Source organism: Harpegnathos saltator, unplaced genomic scaffold (assembly GCF_003227715.2).
Source record: "Harpegnathos saltator strain DR-91 unplaced genomic scaffold, Hsal_v8.6 scaffold460, whole genome shotgun sequence".
In the NCBI taxonomy this organism is placed as follows: Eukaryota; Metazoa; Arthropoda; class Insecta; order Hymenoptera; family Formicidae; genus Harpegnathos; species Harpegnathos saltator.
In genome coordinates this window covers 222,639-243,697 of record NW_020230273.1, presented here as the reverse complement: position 1 = coordinate 243,697, position 21,059 = coordinate 222,639, and the positions used below count along the sequence as shown (strand labels likewise).

At 34.7% G+C, this 21,059-nt stretch overlaps 2 protein-coding genes across 4 annotated transcripts; one reads left to right on the top strand and one right to left on the bottom strand.

Annotated features, from left to right (window-relative positions):
- Nucleotides 1-3: 3 nt before the first annotated feature.
- Nucleotides 4-1,339, bottom strand: ATPsynE (ATP synthase, subunit E). The gene is made up of 3 exons (XM_011155287.3): nt 1,235-1,339; nt 586-742; nt 4-237 (listed from the first exon to the last, which is right to left on the bottom strand). Exons 1-3 carry the CDS (start codon nt 1,286-1,288, stop codon nt 188-190), a joined length of 261 nt encoding a protein of 86 aa, XP_011153589.1. The 5' UTR covers nt 1,289-1,339; the 3' UTR covers nt 4-187.
- Nucleotides 1,340-2,143: 804 nt separating this feature from the next.
- Nucleotides 2,144-19,895, top strand: Gpat4 (Glycerol-3-phosphate acyltransferase 4). Of its 3 annotated transcripts, XM_011155291.3 has the most exons (10): nt 2,144-2,337; nt 14,677-14,958; nt 15,060-15,194; nt 15,440-15,574; nt 15,918-16,154; nt 16,658-16,891; nt 17,409-17,524; nt 17,615-17,756; nt 17,837-18,045; nt 18,158-19,895. In XM_011155291.3, exons 1-10 carry the CDS (start codon nt 2,164-2,166, stop codon nt 18,243-18,245), a joined length of 1,752 nt encoding a protein of 583 aa, XP_011153593.2. In that variant the 5' UTR covers nt 2,144-2,163; the 3' UTR covers nt 18,246-19,895. The 3 variants fall into 3 exon arrangements, with proteins under 3 accessions (XP_011153593.2, XP_011153591.2, XP_011153592.2); XM_011155289.3 differs by lacking the exon at nt 16,658-16,891 and having other exon boundaries at nt 2,145-2,337; nt 18,158-18,341; XM_011155290.3 differs by lacking the exon at nt 15,918-16,154 and having other exon boundaries at nt 2,147-2,337; nt 18,158-18,341.
- Nucleotides 19,896-21,059: the final 1,164 nt, after the last annotated feature.

Genomic DNA, 21,059 nt, shown 5'->3' with positions numbered 1-21,059 from the left:
ACATGAATTTCACAGATTTTTATTAGACATTTTTGTACAATATATGGTTCAATAATTGCGACTGTTTTCGATGTTGAAATAATATGTTATCTACCTCACATATACACACATATATATATATGTATATATATATATGTTACATCAATTACCACTTTATGAACATGTATGCTAATCAAATAAATTAAATTTAAGCAGCTGGTTTTGATTTCATTAAATCTTCCAACATTTTCATTTCCGCTGAAACATAAAAATATTTTATATATATTTTATATTTACATAGCCATACATTCAAATATTTATGTAATATTTTAAAACCAGGTCTTCTTTAAATTAAATATTTTTTTATCAATTTATTATTGGGATCCAATACCATAAGTACTTTATATATTTTTTTAATTTATATTTATACTGAAGAAAAATCATTATTTGACTTAAAAAATTGATTGAAAAATACAATTTTTGCAAAACATTCTATATATAAAATATAAAAAAAATTTAATACTATTTTATTAAATACTATCCTACACAATTAGAATATTAAAATATATTTCTTAGAAATATGTCTATAATCAAAGGTTTTTTTACCCAGATGTGCAAGCCTTTTCTCTTCAGCTAATTGAGCATCACGTATAGGTTTAAGCCTCAGCTCCTCTGCTCTGCGAGCATTTTCCTTCTTACTATATTTATTATGGAAATATGCACCATATGCGGTCCCAGTAAGGAGTAAACTCCATCGACAGAACTACAAAATATAAGAATATACAATTGATAAATAAGATGTTTATATACTAGAGGATATCCATATACCAATTGTTTCATAAGATCAACTTCCAAAATAGTTAAAAATAACGAATTTACTTGAAACATAAGATGATATTATCATAAATTGATATTATCCAAACACCATAATAACTACATATAGTATAGAATATCAAGAAACTAAAGGTTAGAAAATTAATATTAGATTTCTTTTCTCAGTGGAAATCATATACACAGTGGAAATATATACAAAGTCATAAATTGACATAACAGTAAAACAACTGTCTGTTGTTTTTCATACAAGATTATTAATTCAATATATCTTCACGAAACAGCGGAAAAATTATGTAATGAAATTAATTTGACCGCTGAAAGATGATAAAAATTTCATCGGTCGTTTACGAATAATAAACAAATTTTACAATAAAGCGAATAAGAGACACGACGATATAATTCGAAAAGCTGTCAGTTTTACCTTAATAAAAGGAGAAACTCGCAGAGGTCTCGGATTTAGCTCGGCGGTCGACATCTTGCTCACGACAGAACCGTTCAATGTCACGAATACTCGCGAGTGATGTCATGTGATATCATGGGCGCGCACTTTGATTGCGAATTAAGAGTGCCGTTTGTTCACTACATCTTGCATTTGTTGGTGATATTTATTAACATATTTATTCATATTAATATTCATTTATTATTTATCTTTCTTTGCATTTATTAGTTTCACTGATTAAACCGATAAAGTTTCTATAATATAATAAATAATCTGACAAAGTTCCGTGCAATAAATACGAAACAAAAGATTAATAACAAATTCGGTCTTTTGCACCGATAAACAGCAATTTGCGTTAAAACTATATTTGTAACTTATATTCTTATATTTAAAAATATCTTAAAATATATCTTCAGATTCTCCGAAACCAATTAAACGATTCGTACAGCACATGAACATAAACTTGTGATATGAACTTATGATAATAAGAATTTACGGGATTGAGATACACCACTTAATGTCTGCGTCTACCAATATCGATTAAACTTTAATTTGAATTTAAACTCTATTCAGATAAAGACTTGAACTCAGATTAAAGTTCAATTGGTAGAAGCGGGCATAGTCTGATGTTTTTCAGAGAACTTCTTGAACTGATGCACATTGATGCAACAAATTAGAGTGAAAAGAAATATACTCATCTCACTCGCGAATTTATTGCGCTATTGTGTACCAGTTTCGAAAATTCTTCAAAAAATAACAAGCCAACTATTGCATTTACCAGCGATAAATCGACGCAGCATATATGCATTTGGCTTTACGTGGCGCTACGTGTAGCGTCCGTAATGTACGATTAAGTACCTACAGAGGGCGCTGCGCTTCCGCAGTCGTCGGTGAAAGCGACCGGGTATTCGATGCGCTCAGCAGTCGACAAAATGGCGTTGTTGTGGATGGTGGTGTCGTTCGCGTTCTCTCTGTTCCTGATGCCATGCCTCATGTTAGTGCTGGGAATCATATTCCTCGCGTCCATCGGCAAATCTCTCGGCGTTCGTCGGCTGTACATCAAGCTGCTGTTGGCGCTGTTCGAGGTGAGTCGAAGCTTCGCGAATTCTTAGCAATCCAAACGCGAATCTCTCATCTCACATCCGCGATCTCGAGGACATTTGTCAGCCGGTGACCAGAGGGTCGCGCTCCCTCGTCACACTAGCGTGATCGTCGGCAGCAAATCGCGACGCGTTCCTCGGCTGCACTCTTCGACACATCTCTCGCGGCACGTTCGATCGCACCTCGTCTTTCGCCGGAAGAACCGTTTTCTGCGCCGTACGTAGAATATGCGTCTGTGTAAACGCGAGAATTCCGAATAACCCTCCGTGGTGACACGGAAACATTAATCGGTGCGTAATCGCGTTTGCTATTCAAATTGGGGAAAGTGATTGGTAATTGGTCGCGTGAATTTCGCGGCCAATCGATAAAAAAATATAATAGGCAAGCAACTTAAGAACCTGAATATGCGTTTATATGCAGTGCGTTTGAGTAAATATTTGAACGTCGTTGGAAATAATACGTGTTTACCAGAGAATGTCAGATGTTTTGACTTCCACTTGAACGGCTCAGCGAAAAATGCATAAAATAAGCACAAGTGGTACTTCTAACATTTGTCTAAGTACGGCAAATTACTGGTCCGAAGTTTCGCAATTTATCGGCGAAAAGATAAAGCAAAGTTAACGCTTTATGGTAATTAACCCGCATGGATAACAAAAGGCTCGTCTACAATAGCTGTAAGAGTAAGGCTGTAAGGCTGTAACGTAAGCTGTCAGCGAATGAAAATATTTCATTTCGTATCTTGCAATCTTACAGTCTTAAGGCCATTGCACGTAAATAAATTTTAGTCGTAACCGTAAGCAAATTGACCAATCACAATCCAGCATTTCGAAATATACGAATATACGAATTGTGATTGATCAATTTGCTTACGGACTTACGGTTACGACTAAAACTTTTGTACGTGCAATGGCCTTAACTCTTACAGTTAATGTAGACGAGCCTTAAGAATATGTCTGTAAAGGCTCGTCTACATTAGCTGTAAGAGTAAAGCTGTAAGGTTGCAAGACACGAAATTAAATATTTTCATTCGCTGACAACTTACGTTACAGCCTTAAGGCTCGTCTACAATAGCTGTAAGAGTAAGGCTGTAAGGCTGTAACGTAAGCTGTCAGCGAATGAAAATATTTCATTTCGTGTCTTGCAATCTTACAGCCTTACTCTTACTAGCTAATGTAGACGAGCCTCAACTCTTACAGCTATTGTAGACGAGCCTTAATATTCTATACTTTGTACTTAGCTAATAGCGCTTCACTTTGAGGCACAGGTTGCGAGGGAAAACTTTCGGCCGAGGAAAGTAGAGGAAAGTGTTGGTTTTCGTTAACGTCACGTTAACTGGATGTACTTTCAAATGGATCAGCACACAGAGGGAATTTCCGGCTTCGGTTTGCGATTGCTCGAACGCGATTAGTGAGTGGTCAGATCGGTGTTAAGCAGACATTCGTAATCAGGGATGCGTATGGAGCAACTGCAGTTTTAAACGCATCGAGAAACGTCTTCTTTCTCATGTCATATTGCGGCATGTTCATAGGTGACACCACCGTTCGTGGAATCTCAATTTATTCGTTCATCCTCGATCAACGTGATACATTTAAAGTGGAATTTTAACAAGCAAGTGTAAATATGGACCGAGCTGCAAATCGTGATATCCGAGGTTTCTATCCTGTAAATTATCTCACCCAATTTGTGCATTTTCCTGCGTCGTCGGTCGGTCGCGCGATGATCGAACGAACGAGCCAGTTATGTCAACAAAAAGTCGACGTTTTCAATTATAAAGTGACCATCAAGTACTTTCTACGCGCGAGGAGAATCTAGCGCCCTATGTTTTGTGCACTTTCGCTCGATCGTACGATACTCAGAGGCTAACGAAGTAGAGCACATAAAGGTCATTCTACAATACGTGTCGTAAGTTGTAAGCCGTAAAAATTGGCAAGTCACAGTCGATTATTACAAAAATATCGACTATAATTGGTTAGTTCTTACGGCTTACAACTTACGATACGTATTGTAGAATGACCTTAAGATTTCCGATCCAGTATCCAAATTCAGTCTTTAAATTCGGTACGTTGCATAAGTAACGCATATATTTCAAGGTGCTGAAACAATTGATGTATTCAGTCCGGAATGTGTCGCATCGGATTAACATATGTCTCATTTTTTTAATCACATTAATTGCTATATTAATTTCGCGTCTGTACAGTAGACCGATAAAATCTCTCTTTTTTTCTCTGCGTAAGATGTCATCGTTACGACGTTTGTCCTATAATTCCCATTTTATGATCAGGCGATGTTAAACTATTAAAATGTATGATTCTAAACAAGATGGACATTCTCTCTCTCTCTCTCTCTCTCTCTCTCTCTCTCTCTCTCTCTCTCTCTCTCTCTCTATCTCCCTCTATCTCTCTCTCATTATAAAAAAAATGAGCCAAACTTGTAAATTTGTTGTTATAATAAATATGAGTACGAAGTGATCTAAATATACTAATCAATTAATCGAGTGAGTTTTTTTGGCGGACGATTAACAAGTAGCAGCGATGATTAACAAGTCCATAACATCCGAAAGTAATATCACTCTGATTGTATCTCATCATGCGTTTCCTGTGCTAAACGTTCGTAAACCCCGCACAGATGAGACTTGTACATTGATCGGCGAAATGACATGACGGAATTAGACTGCCGCGACGAAGAGTGAAACAAGTGTTATCATATATTATTTTATTATCATATATCAATATACTAATGCGAACTATCAATTAATTAATCATGCGACGTATTCACGTATATCCGGCGAGATTTTGACGAGTGCTAGTAGAGCTGACAAAGCAAAAGAAAGGAGTTGTGCTGAAATCATCTCTCATATAACTACTAAAATCGCAGAAATAACTGTCTAATATTAAACAACTTTTCGAACGAATTGCCAAAGGATGCGCAGGGACGGCTATACAAGCATTTGCAAAATCATAGCGCAGTTGTCACCCGGATATAATTCTAACTTTGGAGTCATACATTTTTTCGCATTCGAAGTACGACCATTCGTAAGAAGGACTCATTTAAATGTCATAAACTTTCCAATTTAATATCTTATTGACTGCATACACTGGGTGCCTGTCTATGCCAAGGTTTGACAGATAAAATCGATGCGATTGCATAGAGCTGATAGCTAAATCACAGCTTAGTACACAGCGGAATAACAACCTTGCTTTCCCATGTCAATTTCGTGTTGTCACGCTAAATCTGTGAGGGAAGAAGTACGATTGAAGCATCTGTGCGACTAAAGGCACATCATTTTATTCCCAATAACTCTGAATTGAACTGCATAAACTGCTGCTGCGTGCAATTAAGATTTTAAATTCACTTATAAATATTTGAGTGAGAAATATACGGAAAACATACACACGTAAGAAAACGAGCGAAAAATGCATTAGCAAACCAATGAGGTAAGAATATTCGCCACGTGTCACAAATTATTAGGAGCGCAAAAAAGCCTTCTGAGCCTTTTCTTGCAAAATTCAAAATTTATTTAAAAACAAACAAAACTATATTAATCAACGAAATATTCCCCGTTTGCATCGATGACCTTTTACCATCTTTCGGGCAGCTTGCGAATTCCCTGATGGTAGAAGCTCACCGGCTTCGAGGCGATAAAGTCATCAATGCATTTTCGTATCTCTTCAAGTGTCACAAAATGTGTATCAGCCAAGAAATGCTGCAGAGACCGGAATAGGTAGTAATCGGAAGGCGCCATGTCTGGGCTATACGCCGCGTGCGGGAGAAGTTCCCAGCCTAACGCAAAGATATGGTCCTGAGTCACTTTCGCAACATGTGGTCGGGCATTGTCATGAAGCAGTATCACTTTACGACGTCCTTTGCCAGTAAATGGCCTCTTTTCTTCAAACGCATCGCTCAAATTGCTCAATTGTTGCTGATAGCGATCTGCCGTTACTGTTTCACCCGGCTGTAAGAACTCGTAATACAATACACCTTTCCAATCCCACCATATGCAAAGCAAAACTTTCTTGACGTGGATATTGGTCTTTGGCGTCGATGTCGAAGGTTGACCAGGGTCAACTCATGATTTTTTACGCTTCGGATTATCATAAAGTATCCACTTTTCATCACCTGTAATGATTTGGTGCAGAAAATCCTTTTTCCGGAACCTTGAAAGCAAAGTGAGTGCCGTGTCACGCCGTCGATTTTTGTTGTCTTCGAACAGTGCGGAACCCATCTGCCTTCCTTTTGAACTTTTCCATTGCATGTAAACGTATGGAAATGGCTTGTCGCGTAACGCCAAATTGCTCTGCAAGCTCCTTTTCAGTTTGTGCAGAGTTTATATCCAACAATGCTTGCAGTTCGTCCGTTTCAATCTTTTGAGGGCGTCCAGCACGCGGTTCATCTTCAAGACTGAAATCTCCTTGGCGAAATTTTTGATACCACCTTTTACTAGCATAACTTACAGCGTTCTCTCCATATGCAACGCAGATCATTTCAGTGGCTTCAGCAGCATTTTTCTTAAGATGAAACGCGAAGTGGATGGAAAATCGAATATGCTCTTTTGTTATTGCCATCGTGAACACTGCTGATTTTAAGGTTATGTGCATCAAACGCTAAATCGCACGATGTTTCGAAAGACCAAATGTCACTGCTTTAAAGCCGCAAGAAGGCGGGAAAATTAATGCAATTTAAATTGTGGTTTCAGTAGTATGAAATCTAGGGCTCAGAACTTTTTTGCGCTCCTAATACATTCGTGTTCTCATGGTCGAGAAATTCACTGACTCATCAGGCTATACATTTCGCAAGATCCGATCGAAATGTTTTCAGTGCTATAAGGAAAGACGGCACTATAACCCGTGCCATCATAACGACCTTACTTCGATCTATTAATTTAATAATTTCATCGCTTTCGTTCTCCGTGTAAAGATCTTCAGCTCGATCACTCCGTGATCATGCGGAAATCCACAATTAGAATCCCCGAGCGCGACACGAGATCGATGTTCGATAAGAGCAAAGAAAAAACTCCGCTCGACGTGACACGTGACTTTTGATATCGCACAATGTGCGGGAAGTGCGTAACTTTCCACGAAACTCCTCCGATACTTTAAACTTCGAACCTTGACTTCTCTCGTGCGCCGTGACGTCGGAAGCAAAGAAAGCGCGACGTTACGTATGTCGGTGCGTATGCTTCATGACTCTTCGTCAACGAAATTGTTCCAGTTCGGTGAAGCAAGCTCGCGCAAAGCATGCTAGAAACTACCGTCGGTGCAAAATGTGCGAGCACGCAGCGATGAATACATATATCGCCGCAACTGTCACCGCAGAAACGTAAAACCACATAGATGAGAAATTACTTGATAATATATGGACCTGACTATTAAAGTGTCGTGGTATTTGCCTTCTTCAGCAAGCTCCTTCGTAAGATTAAAATCACCTCGTCGACGGGATTATTGTTCGCATAAAATGCGAAATACAAAAATTCATGAGAGCGAGCCCACGATTCTTCGATGAAGTCAAAATTAAAATACAAATGCGCCTCTGTTGTGCACATAACATCACACTTCACTTTTATTATGTACGCATCTTGCATCAGATTGCTTTCGACCATTGAAAATGATTATGTGTGGCCGTTTAAAATAACTGTAAATTTTCACACTTGAGAATTTTACATGCATTTTGCATCTAATGCTAATTCTGGATAGGTGTGTACTGGTGTGAGCCCGAATGAAATGTCATCGTGATGTTCGCACTTTGAATTCGCCGTTACAATAGGAACTTCTAGTCGAGTTTCGAATTTTAATTAGATTACAGCGCAGTCTTGCATGCATGTGGCTGAATACAACGTGAGATTTTTATTGACAAATTAAGAAGAGAACTTATGATATAAGAATAATATCAAGAATATTACTGTAGCATTATAAATCAATCTCGATTAAACTTTCCGACATAGAAATAGATGCGAATAAAATGACAATTTTAAACACGACAATGACAACGTTAAAGAATTAAAATTAAAGAATTAAAATTAAAATTTTAGTTTTAATCTTCACTCAACATATACAACGATATAGAAATTACTATGCAACTTTCTTCTTTCACTCTTATCGAATGCCTGGCAAATATTAATTAAATTCGATAAAAAAACAAAGATCACAGTAAACAAAGATCACTATTGTTGTGATGTTGTTCACGATCTCTGATATCAGTGCATGTCAATTAAGGGTTAATATCGTTCTTTATCGAAATTGTATCAAATCGATACCACTTATCCAAATTGCGGAAAACAAATTATTGGATGTGTCCCTCCCACTTCTTTGTTTACAAATTAAATTTTATCGTTTTATCGAGTTTGATAAAAAAATTTGCCAATATATATAAAAATAGGCCAGCAATCCGCCGCGTGTAATACTCGGATATCAATCAGCACCTATCTTATTCACACTACAAAATGTTTTTTTATCGTGTATTGTGACAATCTGTGGTATTTGATTTGAATTTATTCTTGACCTTTGCCGTGTAAAGGTCTTTGTTATCATATTGCGCACTCTCGCTCGAGGAAAACATCGATGCGATTTTCATCCCAAATCAAGTACGTGTAGATGTTCATTCCCGTAAACAGTGTATAATGATTAATTTATAAGATCACAATTCGTCGAGATTGTCATGCCGCGTTGTCACTCAAATATCGCGATAAGTAGAATACACCCAGCGAACCTTCGAAGTAAAGCTTTTGAATTAAACTTTATTTAACTCGAAGATAAGTTAAGAAAAGTTATACGGTTCAGTCCTGCTATTTATCCACATTTGCGAAATTTTATTTGCGCGAAATTCTATGCTCTCAATTATAACAAACAATACCTTATATATCTCGGCATTTTTTTTTTCTTAAATAAAAATTGACACCCCAAATTGGGACAATTTAAATTATTTCAAGTAATTAATTATAAGAGAACATTGAAAAAGATTCTTGTTACATGATGCACGAATAATTAAGAACTAATCATATTACTAGATGAGATTACTATTGTTACAATACATATTATTAGATAAGAGTAATATCAAGAACTAATATTCAGACAAATGTTTTAATTTGAATCATTATGAATACTGCACAAAGCGTGCAGATTTTATGAATTATTATTCATAATTTCAGCACTATGCATAATGTTTATAGCAAAAACAAGACTATTTCGCAAAATGAAATCTATTTCGATTTACATGTACATCTAGGCACGTCGTTTTGTCTTATAGACCATGTCTACTATATAGACAACTTAGATGCAACGTAGACTTCTAAAAATTCTCGCGCGTTTTCTATCATCGATTAATATTCAATATGATTCAATTCGTTCGCATTACAGAGCGCCTTGAGATATGTGGATAATATATTCAGTGACTCGTTACTTCGATTCCTCGCAGCATCCACCGCAACCTCGAATCGCGAATACATCGCTGAATCGAGGCACATTCGTAGTGAAGATAAATAACTTTATTCGTCATACGTCACAAATGCAATTTAATAACGCTGTGTCTCATCCTTTTTCAATCGACGCAATTATTATCACGACAGAGATGACATTCGCGATCCATGTGCATGTATTTCGTAAAAAATTTGATACGATTGAACATTACTCGTTAAAAATTGTCGAAAGTCAAGAAACTCGAGCATCCATGATTGTGTCATCTATAATAAAGTAAAGATTATCAGCAGATAAGGCAACGACATACTTCTCATAAATATATTTACAACAATGATAACCGGTTCGAAGTTCGCTCGATAGAATGAGCAAACGTTCGAGGCTAATCACGAACCGATTGTTCAAGCATAATTATTAAAACAGTCCGTGTTTTCTGTTAAGTGAGCCAGAATTAAACAAGAAGCATCTTGTAACGTGAGCAGCCGATGTTATTCTGCGACGTGGAAAATCACAATCGCATGTCTTGTCTCCAACTTTTATACGATAATCTCGGCCGTGCAAACGTATGAATCTTTCTTATAATAGCGTTTTTTAATAGATTTATAACTCATGCAACTGATACTCTTCAAATCATATATAATCTAGAAATTGCAGACTGAGTGAATAAAAAGTAGAACACTTTGCGAAAAAATCTTGGCATACATTTACGTCGATGGACGTTAGAAGCCGTTAAAAGGTCGACTGGAGCATTTAATTAGCACTCGAACGATGATTAAAAATGAGATGATGATATAGTTATGAATTAAAAAATAAAGTGAAGAAAGCGAAATTTTTCTCGAAATTTCGCGCGGATTTGGAAAAATTAAATATCGAATGAGCGGGATAAAATACGGTTAAATATTTAAAATCATTCTTAGTTTACTGCGGAAAAAGAACATTCGCAATTACTCGCGCGTATCCGAATCCTGCGCACGTCTGCCACGGCATCAGCATTCACGAGACCTACGGCGGGTTTCCGTTGTCTCGATCGCCTATGAGAGGATCCGCGCAATTTCTCCCGAGGAGAAAGCCCGAACCTATATAAATATATCGCCGCACATACGTGATGCACGGTCCAGCTCTCTCGCACGTTGGCATCACGTGTCGGCGAACAGGATATCGAAACTGTAATTCGCGCGTTGCAGCGCGCGAGATATTGATTAACACGCAATTGTCTAGCTAAACTTGTGTCGTCTCTTTTGCAAATTGCCGCGTCACCTGATCAACGTAACTAAGCGTATAAATATACACGAAATGTGCAATCCGTGTTGAAGGTGCTCGCGGACGTCGTTGAGACATATATAATAGATTCATTATCGTTATGCTGTGAAGAAAAAGACAAGGTTGCGGAGAAGAATTTATACATCTTGAGGAGAACAAATATAACGTACAGCCGATACAAGAGGAAGATGAAGAGATATACTTCAAAGAGTTACAAAAATAACTCCACTTATACGTTAAACGTCGACGACTTCTCTAATTTCAAACAGAATAATTTAAGAGATTGCTTCTGACCAGCGGATAACTTTCCTGTCGGTCATTGGATCGTACGAGCGCAACTTTCGATGACGTAAAGACGATTTGTGTGATTAACACTATACATAAAGTATTATCAGTCTCGTGTCGCAACTGCACGTATTTTGATCTGTTGAATACGCCACTGTAATTTTGGTATCGGATCTTTTACTAACAGAGGTGAAGCATCACACCACTTCCGAGATATCTACTCGTAGATAGGACAATCTGTATAAACTAATTGCTCCCAAATTACACCAATTCCAATGAATAGCGTGCCTTTCGTCTTTTTCCTTCTTCCTTTGCATCCGATACACATCTTTGAGAAGGTTTACATTAACATTATGCAAATTACATCCAAGTTTACTAACAGATGATTAAAATTACTAATAGAAATTATTTGTGAGAGTAATCATAAATAGTATGATGTACAATATATTGATGATGGATATCTTTAGGCTTGATAATTTTAATATTATTCAGAAAGACTACGTCAAGCTTATACTCAAAAAACATTTAAATGGATAACTACATATCATGTATATTTTACATACTACGATTACATACTACGTATTTATATATTATGGATATTCTTTTTGATCGGTGAAAATGCAAGTATTGTTACTTAAAACTAACAAAATAATTAAAAGAAAGTAATAGCATTTATTTTTTACTTTATTCATTTAATAATTATCGTCGTATGTTGACAGTGTTTATATTGCACAGGAATACTGTACATGACTGTTAAATTTGCGTCATGCTAATAAATGCAGCGTCACAGCGATCTATATAGAAAAATGTTTGTTAATTTCGGTAATATATATACATATATACATAACTATATTCGACTCACAGGTCAAACTTTAAAAATGTAGATAAAATCGATTATTGCATTTTAAATCAACGTCTTTTATTATATGGCGATATCTAGACAGTCGTCGAACAAAATAAATTATTACGAAGAGAAAAAGAATTGTTATAGATTGAAACAGTATTTAAAACGTAAAAATTGACGATTAAATAAAATTAAAATGTACGTTTTTTATATTAGTATAAAAGTCCAAACAGGAAACATAAAAGATTATTTAAACTAAAAATTTGATTTTACAATCGGCATCTTATAATGGTCTATTAATTATTATAATTATTCGAATTCTCTACTACATAATAATTCTAAAGTCTATTATAAAATAACTTATATTATTTTGCAAAAACTGAAACAATTGTTAGCAATTGCTTTGAGCAATACAAATACATTCGTATATGCAATTCACTGAACGAGCCAGTTTAGCGAACGTTCAAGCAACCAAATGACTCAATGCATCTGCGCCAGACGAACTGATATATTCAGATGCATTCGTATTACACAGTATATTACACAGTTATATATTCCACATGTATGTATATATCAATATAATAATATGTTAAATGGGATAATATTGTTTTTATCGCAACATCTAAAAAATTGAGATGTAATACAAAACGCCAAAAAAAATACGATTTCAATTCAATGTAAGACTATTAAATATTAAAAAATAATGTCTACACTGATGTGCATATGTTAATTTATCACATGACTACCTCAATAGTTGTAAAATGCCTATTGATATGACTATAAGATCTTATCATTTTTGCAGAAATAATAATCTTTACTTTTGCACTAAACAGATTGTGGTTATTTTTATATGCATTATTGTCTAATAAATGTAATCTGTAACACATAACTCTGTTCTCACAAAAAACAAGACTCAAATTTTCCAGAATCTTCTCGTATTTAATCAATTCTGCGTTAATACAAATAGAATAATGACCAAAGAAGAATATAATTAACAATCCATGAAAATTTAATTTTATAATACGTGAGAATGAATCTTTAACTCAAATCAACTATAAAAATCTCTAAGTAGCAACGTACGGATTAATTGAGAAATTGTGTTAAAAATGTGTCGAATTTAGTTCCTTATTCCGATGCAAATTCATGGAGAAAATTAACGATAAACGAAAAATTAGTCATTTACAGAATTTTTCAAGACTTAATAAACTTTTTCCGTTATCTATCAATGACATTGTCCTCTGAATAAGTGTATTCTCGCGAGTTAATTTTATAAACATTATCGTAGCTGAATCTTCAGTTGAAATCATGACATATCCAACTAGCAATGTTCGGGAAGCGCATTAATTCAATTCAATCTGAAAATTAATTGTCAAATAAATTTTCGCCGTATCGAAGCATTTAAGTACTTGCTTCGCACTAAAAATAGCACATGAATCGATTGCGGCAAACTGACTAAACATTGGTTATCAGAAAACTAATTAATCACGAAGCTGCTGATGTTATCATTTGGCACGCGAAGCTCACGCGTACCATTAAAGAACTTTTCTGGAATTTGCTCCTGACAAATCACGGTTTAGTCATCGTGAGATTAGCACACGATATCATGATTATTGACCAATGGTCAAAGTCAATTCGGCTATGGGATAGTTATAAAGTCTCCTAGAGATTACATTTTTGTAGAACGTTATTGCTCTTTCTTTCTCTCTTGCAAGAATGTTCGAGAATATCAATCTTGATGACGTACGTCGATTTTGAGTGACATGTACGTGTATGTATCGTTGCGTGCGTCTGTTTTCATAACTCCGGCGAGGTATTTTCGTATTACGCAACGTGTCATGGAGAGTGGCTTCTCCTTATTCTATTCCTCCGCAGATTACAATCCCAGATTCTGCGATAGTAAAATCGTTGGCATTTGTACGCGTGTCGCAAGCGAAGCTTATTTCTCTTTCTAACAGTATATAAAATGATATTTTCTAATTAATCGACAATTCCTTTTTAGTAATCGTCTATTTATTCTATTGTACATGCATACCGTGTGATATACCGATAATATTTGAAATTAAAATTAAACAATGTTACCGTCCCTTAGAAAGAAGAAAGTATTCTTATGATATCGATAAAACACATTAGTGCATATAGTATGATAAAATGAGATGAATGAGATGATATTTATATTAATAATATTCACTTTAATATTTACACTTTAAAGACTTATCTTAACTAAAACCTAGTATATTAACATGTAATTATTCAGATAATTAAAGCCATAAAAGTCCCTTCCAATAGAGCACGTATATCTCCAAAAATTTAAGTCTCTTTTTTTCGACTTTTACTAAGTAATATAGATCGTTATATAATTATAAAATAACGATTTAGACTTTTTTCGATATGTTACATAGGATTGGACAATAAAAACTTTAAGAAAAATAATAAATTTTTCTGTCTATCGTAACAACCGAGGCGATCGAAAATACGAGAGTAACGGTATCATTTGTATTTTACGAACGGTTACGTTTATCATGTTGCAGTACGGTAGACAAAACATAGAAAACGTGAAGAAGAGGAACGGTACTTGGGACTCGGACGAGGATTTTAACGTAGAAGAGGAATGCGAATCACCGACGATTCCCCTAAAAAATTCAACGGTAACAGCGTCCAAGATGCAAAATGGGTCTCTAGGCAATACCGTTATAGCTAGGTCAAAGGACCTAATTTTAGTGCCCGAACCAGAAGCACAAAATCACAAGAATCACATTAATGAGTCGAAGCTTGAAAACAATTGCGAGGTGTCAACGATCAATAATAAAGAGGTAACATTTATAGAACGTAAAATGTAGAATGTAATACATTTTTGTGGAATATTACATTTAACAAACTGGTCATATAATCTTTTATCTATTATTTATTTTAGGATAGCCTTAGAAAGAATTCCTTCGAGGTACTCAAAACTGGATTTGAACCGGCAAGCTTAGATTACATCAAATCCGGCGTTGAAGCTATTATAGAAGATGAGGTGACATCACGTTTCGAAGCAGAAGAACTTAAGGTACAATAAGTTGACCAATTGAGATGAAGACTGCGATTTTTTTTATCCACCTTCATTTCCATCGTTTTCTTTTTCGTTCTCTTATTTCCTTAATCCTTTAATCCTTCGTTAAAATTCTATCTCTAAAATTTGTATATATTCCTTTCAACTTTATTTTCACATTTATATGATGTGATTACTGACTTATATATATATTGAAAAAATTAATGGATACAAATGACTCATCAATATGTTTTCTTATGTAGAACTGGAATCTGTTAACTCGAACAAACAGATACTACGAATTTATTTCCTGGAAGTTAACTATCATATGGATGTTCGGATTTGTCATGCGTTACTGCTTCCTTCTACCCCTAAGGGTATCCATTTGTTTTATTGGGGTAAGTGCAATACTATTTCGCCTATTATGTTACAACTGGCGTCTTGTAAATAGTAACGATGATAAAATGCAGTGAATAATTTAAAAAACGTGGAAACATCACTATAACGAACAATTTTTCACGTTCGAATCCTGTTACATATTTATCTAGCAGTGCAATGGTGCGTGTAAAAATTAATTCCTTTAGTGAATCTCAACTCATCTGAAATCGTGGATATTAATTTCCTGAAATTATTGAGCATTTTCATATTGCTATTAGATATTTCAGATTTCTGATATATAACGTGTATATCTAACGTCAAACTTTAAAACAATGTACGTCTACTAATATCGAAGCTTCTTAGGTACTGTATCTTGTAATCGTAACCTTTTTAATCGGCTTCCTACCAAATGGCCGCGTAAAACGTTGGGCGAACAACCAAGGCAACCTTATCGCATTCAGGATAATGTCCCGTTCTATATCAAGTTTAATCACAGTGCACAATCCGGAGTATAAACCAAAGAACGGAGGGGTGTGTGTGGTAAATCACACATCCACTCTCGACGTCTGCATCTTATCCACACAAACGACATTCTCTTTGGTAATATATCGTGATTGGGATAATACGCTTACAGACTGAAAGATCAAGCGTTTCATTGTATAGTGATTGTATCCAAATTTGCGTCGTCTTGACTGTGTCCTCGTCTGTCAACTTAATTACCTTTGTCATTGACATTTTAGTATTTGTATGGCATACAGAAATGACGTCGTAACACAACCCCAGAATCATGTAGCGTAAACATTTGCATCACCCAAACCGCGCGATACACGCGGCCTTTTAACGGTCCTTAATGAACAGAAGTACAGCTGACAGTGTCTCTCGTTTTCGTAACGTAACAAAGCGACGTAACTTTAAAACATAATTTAGCCCTCTGAAGTTCACGATCGAGGTCAGATGTCTGTTAGTAGTATTACAGAAGTTGTTGCATTACTGGTAAATGTTACAGGTAACGTGTCCTGTAACTTTGGTTTACAGGTAATATCTACTCAGCAACGATAGGGAGGGAATCCACGTTTCTCAGGTGCAAAGCTTGTGGTTTACAGGTGATGTGGCTGACAGTGTGTACTGCAGTAGTGGGCTACGTTCCCGAGGGTAGCTTCAAGCGGTGGCTGAACTACAAAGTCTCCATAGTGTGCTTTACTTTCTTATCCAGTGCTCTGTCTTCAGTTATCACCTATCACAATCCAGAGAATCGACCTGTCAGAGGCATATGTGTAGCTAATCACACATCTCCTATTGACGTGCTCGTGCTCATGTGTGACAATTGTTATTCCTTGGTATGTTGTTCTCGATATAGTTGAATATTAACTTTTTTCCCAACACGTATCGAATTTGTTTTGTCTGTCGTATATTCTAAGAAAGGCATCTCCAAAACAATGTTATATAATTACACATCTTTTTAGTGTGCTTTAATTATTTTATATTTTTGTTGCTTTCATTGTTATCCTATAGTAGTACAAGACATCCTGGAAATCATACACTTCCCGATAATAGATTCACTTGACCATTTGGTGTCGACAAGAGTCATCCACATCAAAAAGAGATTTATTTTGATTTTGATTGTCAAAGGACAAGATTTTGGTGGCTTTCTTCATTAAATAACTTATATGTTGATATGGAAATATTTTTTATTCTGTCTTTAATGTAACTTTCAGTGTGTGTGTGTGTGTGTGTGTGTGTGTGTGTGTGTGTGTGTGTGTGTGTTACTTGAAAGAAAGATGCATGATTTCTGAATCATTTTACATAATTTTTAAATTCACATCAGCTCGTCTCATTCATGTTCTTTTACTATAGATAGGTCAAAGGCACGGTGGTTTCTTGGGAATATTACAAAGAGCTCTTGCCCGTGCCTCTCCGCACATATGGTTTGAGCGTTCCGAGGTTAAAGATAGGGAAGCAGTGGCGAAAAGGTGCGGTTACTTGTGCGCGATTGCATCATCTTGTTGTGTATTATGTCACGATATATAAGATAGAATTGTTAATACTTGTGCTTGATACAGGCTAAAGCAACATGTATCAGATCTCGCGAACCCACCAATACTCATATTTCCGGAGGGTACATGTATCAATAATACATCGGTTATGCAATTCAAAAAAGGCAGTTTCGAAGTGGACAGCGTGATCTATCCTGTGGCTATAAAGGTAATTTCTCTCCCATCAAAAGAAATGCTTCACACACGGATTTGTTACGTTTCCTTGAAACTTTTCCCCTTCACGTATAGTACGATCCGAGATTCGGGGATGCCTTTTGGAACAGTAGCCGATATTCCATGCTACAATATTTATACATGATGATGTCGAGCTGGGCGATAGTCTGTGATGTGTGGTATCTCCCTCCAATGTACAAGAACGAAGGAGAGAGTGCCATCGATTTTGCGAATCGAGTGAAATCTGTGATAGCGCGGCAAGGTGGCCTTGTTGATTTGCAGTGGTATGTTCGACACTAAGATAGATATTAATAATTATGTTTGGCGAATAATAATAGTCTCTCTTCCATCTTTTTCCTTGTCTCTGTTTCTCATGTCTCTTGTACTCGATGATAGGGACGGTCAACTGAAAAGGATGAAACCGAAGAAGGAATGGAGGGAAAAGCAACAGGAAGAATTCAGTAAACGACTGAAGGTCGAATAAATAGATCCATCGTTTCTAGTCAACTTCACGATGCACATGTTGCGTGATATTATTTGTTTAAATTAGACCATTTCATCCGAATTGGCTATTCTTCACACATTGTTTTCGCATATACCGTTACAAAAGAAATTTATGTCCCCCAGCCTCTGCATCATTTAGCATTTTACATATAGATATTCCCTAGCAAATATAAGAACTCTTGCACTTCTTTACGATGTTTCTCTAAATACAAACATTTAACGAATGTATAATAATTCTAACATAATATTGTGCTGAGTGCTCCACATTTGCACTGCGACTTGTAATGTAATTTTTAAACGCGTATTCCATGGGAATATACGTTTATATCTTCTATCATAAAAAAAAAATCAAGCATTCATCTGGAGAAGTGCAAGGGTTACATTTGCCAATTTTATAATAAGGTTCGATGATCGTACAGGCATTACGAATTTATTATTTATATGCGAAATGTGTAATATGTTAAAGTGTGTGATAGTTTTTTGCATGTATGAGTGTGTATATAGTATTTTGAACATCTCTCCGATTATTCATACATATATAGTAATTATACTCGACGAATAAAAAATTGAATAATTGAGACAGTGCATTAATTTTCCCTTACTGAGGAAAACAGTAAGGGAAAAGATCATCTAATTTCTGCTGTAGAGCTAAAGAAAGAATAAATATTTATTCATTTTTCTGAAGAGGAGACTAAACGCAATGGCAATTCGACATTTCAGATCTATTCTTTAGGAACCATTGTACGCGCGTGTTGCGTTATGTTATTTTTCTATTAAAATGGAATAGTATCTCGATATATTTTCTACTTTTGTATTTTACATATGTAGAATAAACGTGAATTTTAGCGCTCTATATTGCCGTATAGCGATGCATGTCGATATAACAGTTGATATAATAACAAATATAAAATTGACACAAATAAAGACACTAATCTGTATATTAACTGTATCTATGAATTCGATTGAAAAAAACCATATAAGAATATACGCGAAAGAACAGATGTATAAATATCAAAAAAGAGGTATTTTCTCATACTTCCAACCAAAGTTAAATAGCAAGTTTTAACAAGCGCTATTTTACTATTGATGGCATTAATGTAATCGTTAGAATATTACCTGTCATTAACATTGACATAAAGCGTCTATTATGGATTGATGTTATTTGTTATACTTTCATATAATTCGGCCTATTTCTTGTTAATTAGGAGATTAGACATTTATAGCCAATTTCACTAACGTTAATTAATTTTAACCAGTAATTTAAATACATATATATTACCTTTTTCTAGATTATAATCATACTGATTATAATATAATCGGAGATTTAGTTAGTTACAGTTAGTGTCCGCCTTTAGTAAGACCACTTATTAACTAAACGTATCGATGTTCTTATCCGTATTTTTATGGAAGAATATTCAATCTCTTCAGCCATTTTTAAAGCATTTTTCAAGAATTCTTGATAACATGGAGAAAGAATGAATATTAAAATTAAGAATATAAAATATTAATATAATACTGTATTATATAAACGATAAGTTTGGATTAATTAAGTGAATGTATGAATAATGAACTTTTATGAAGAAAGTAAATTACAGAGAACTGAATTACTTCCCAAATTTATCTCTCATAATCATATATATATGTTTGTATGATATATATATATGTTTGTTCATAAAATATATAGATTCATTTTTTGAAAATTTTATAGAGTTAAATTCTTAAATGTCATCATATGCCATTTGTAACATCATTGTAAGATTTCTTTTATAAGAAATAGTAAAATATATTTTTATAGCAGATTATTGTATAGTCAATATGGTGTAAAAGTAATGTAACTATATGTCACTTACATTAAAAAGTAATATCATTCGAAACTCTATGTAAAATCGTTTCGTCGATTTGTTATACAGCATGTATATATTTGTTACACTTGGCTTATGTAGAAGTGTACTGCGTTGTACTTTTAATATTTTGGATGGCACTTATGTTTATACTTAAGGTTTTTTTCTTGATGGATGTAATTATATTAAATAAATCATAATTTGTAAGGAAATGCTGTAATATATATTATATGCAGGAATAAAAAACACGTTTTTTTTTTTCAAACTGCGTTTGAATTTAGATACAAAATGTTACATTGGTCACTAAACACAAAGTAATTAATTATATAATTCGGAAAACGAATGGCACTATATTAAATTCTGTTAATTTTTAGATAATATATATAATCAAAAGTTTTCTATTACATAATAAAATTGACGGTAGAACTAAGAACTGTATTCAGAAGCTCAGATTAAACACATACATATGTACATGTGTGTTTAAATTCTGCAAACAAGTGAACAAGTTCCATGAGTTAAGAATATAAGAATAATAACTTTGAATACAGTTCTTTGTAACATTAATTGTCACCATAAGTAATGAATAATCTTATCGAGTCTCTTATTTTTTCTAGCTTCTTTTTTTATTATCGTGCATAAAATGTAAATATCAATATAGTACACGACATATATTAATTCTTCAGCAATACATATAGTTTTGTAAAACTTTTAATAAATAAAGCACTAATCTCTTTGGTATGTATATGCAATGAGACTCAAGTGACAATAATGAAAAACGCAATAAATAATTTGTATCATTTGTAACATTATAAACAACTATTCCTGATGTTTATAAATTTGTAAAGTTTTTTTGTGTGTAACTGAAAACATGTCTGTCCGAATTAGCACCCTGATCAACCTTATAAAGCACTCCTTATAATCCACTTAAATTTCTATTCTGATTTTATGCTCAA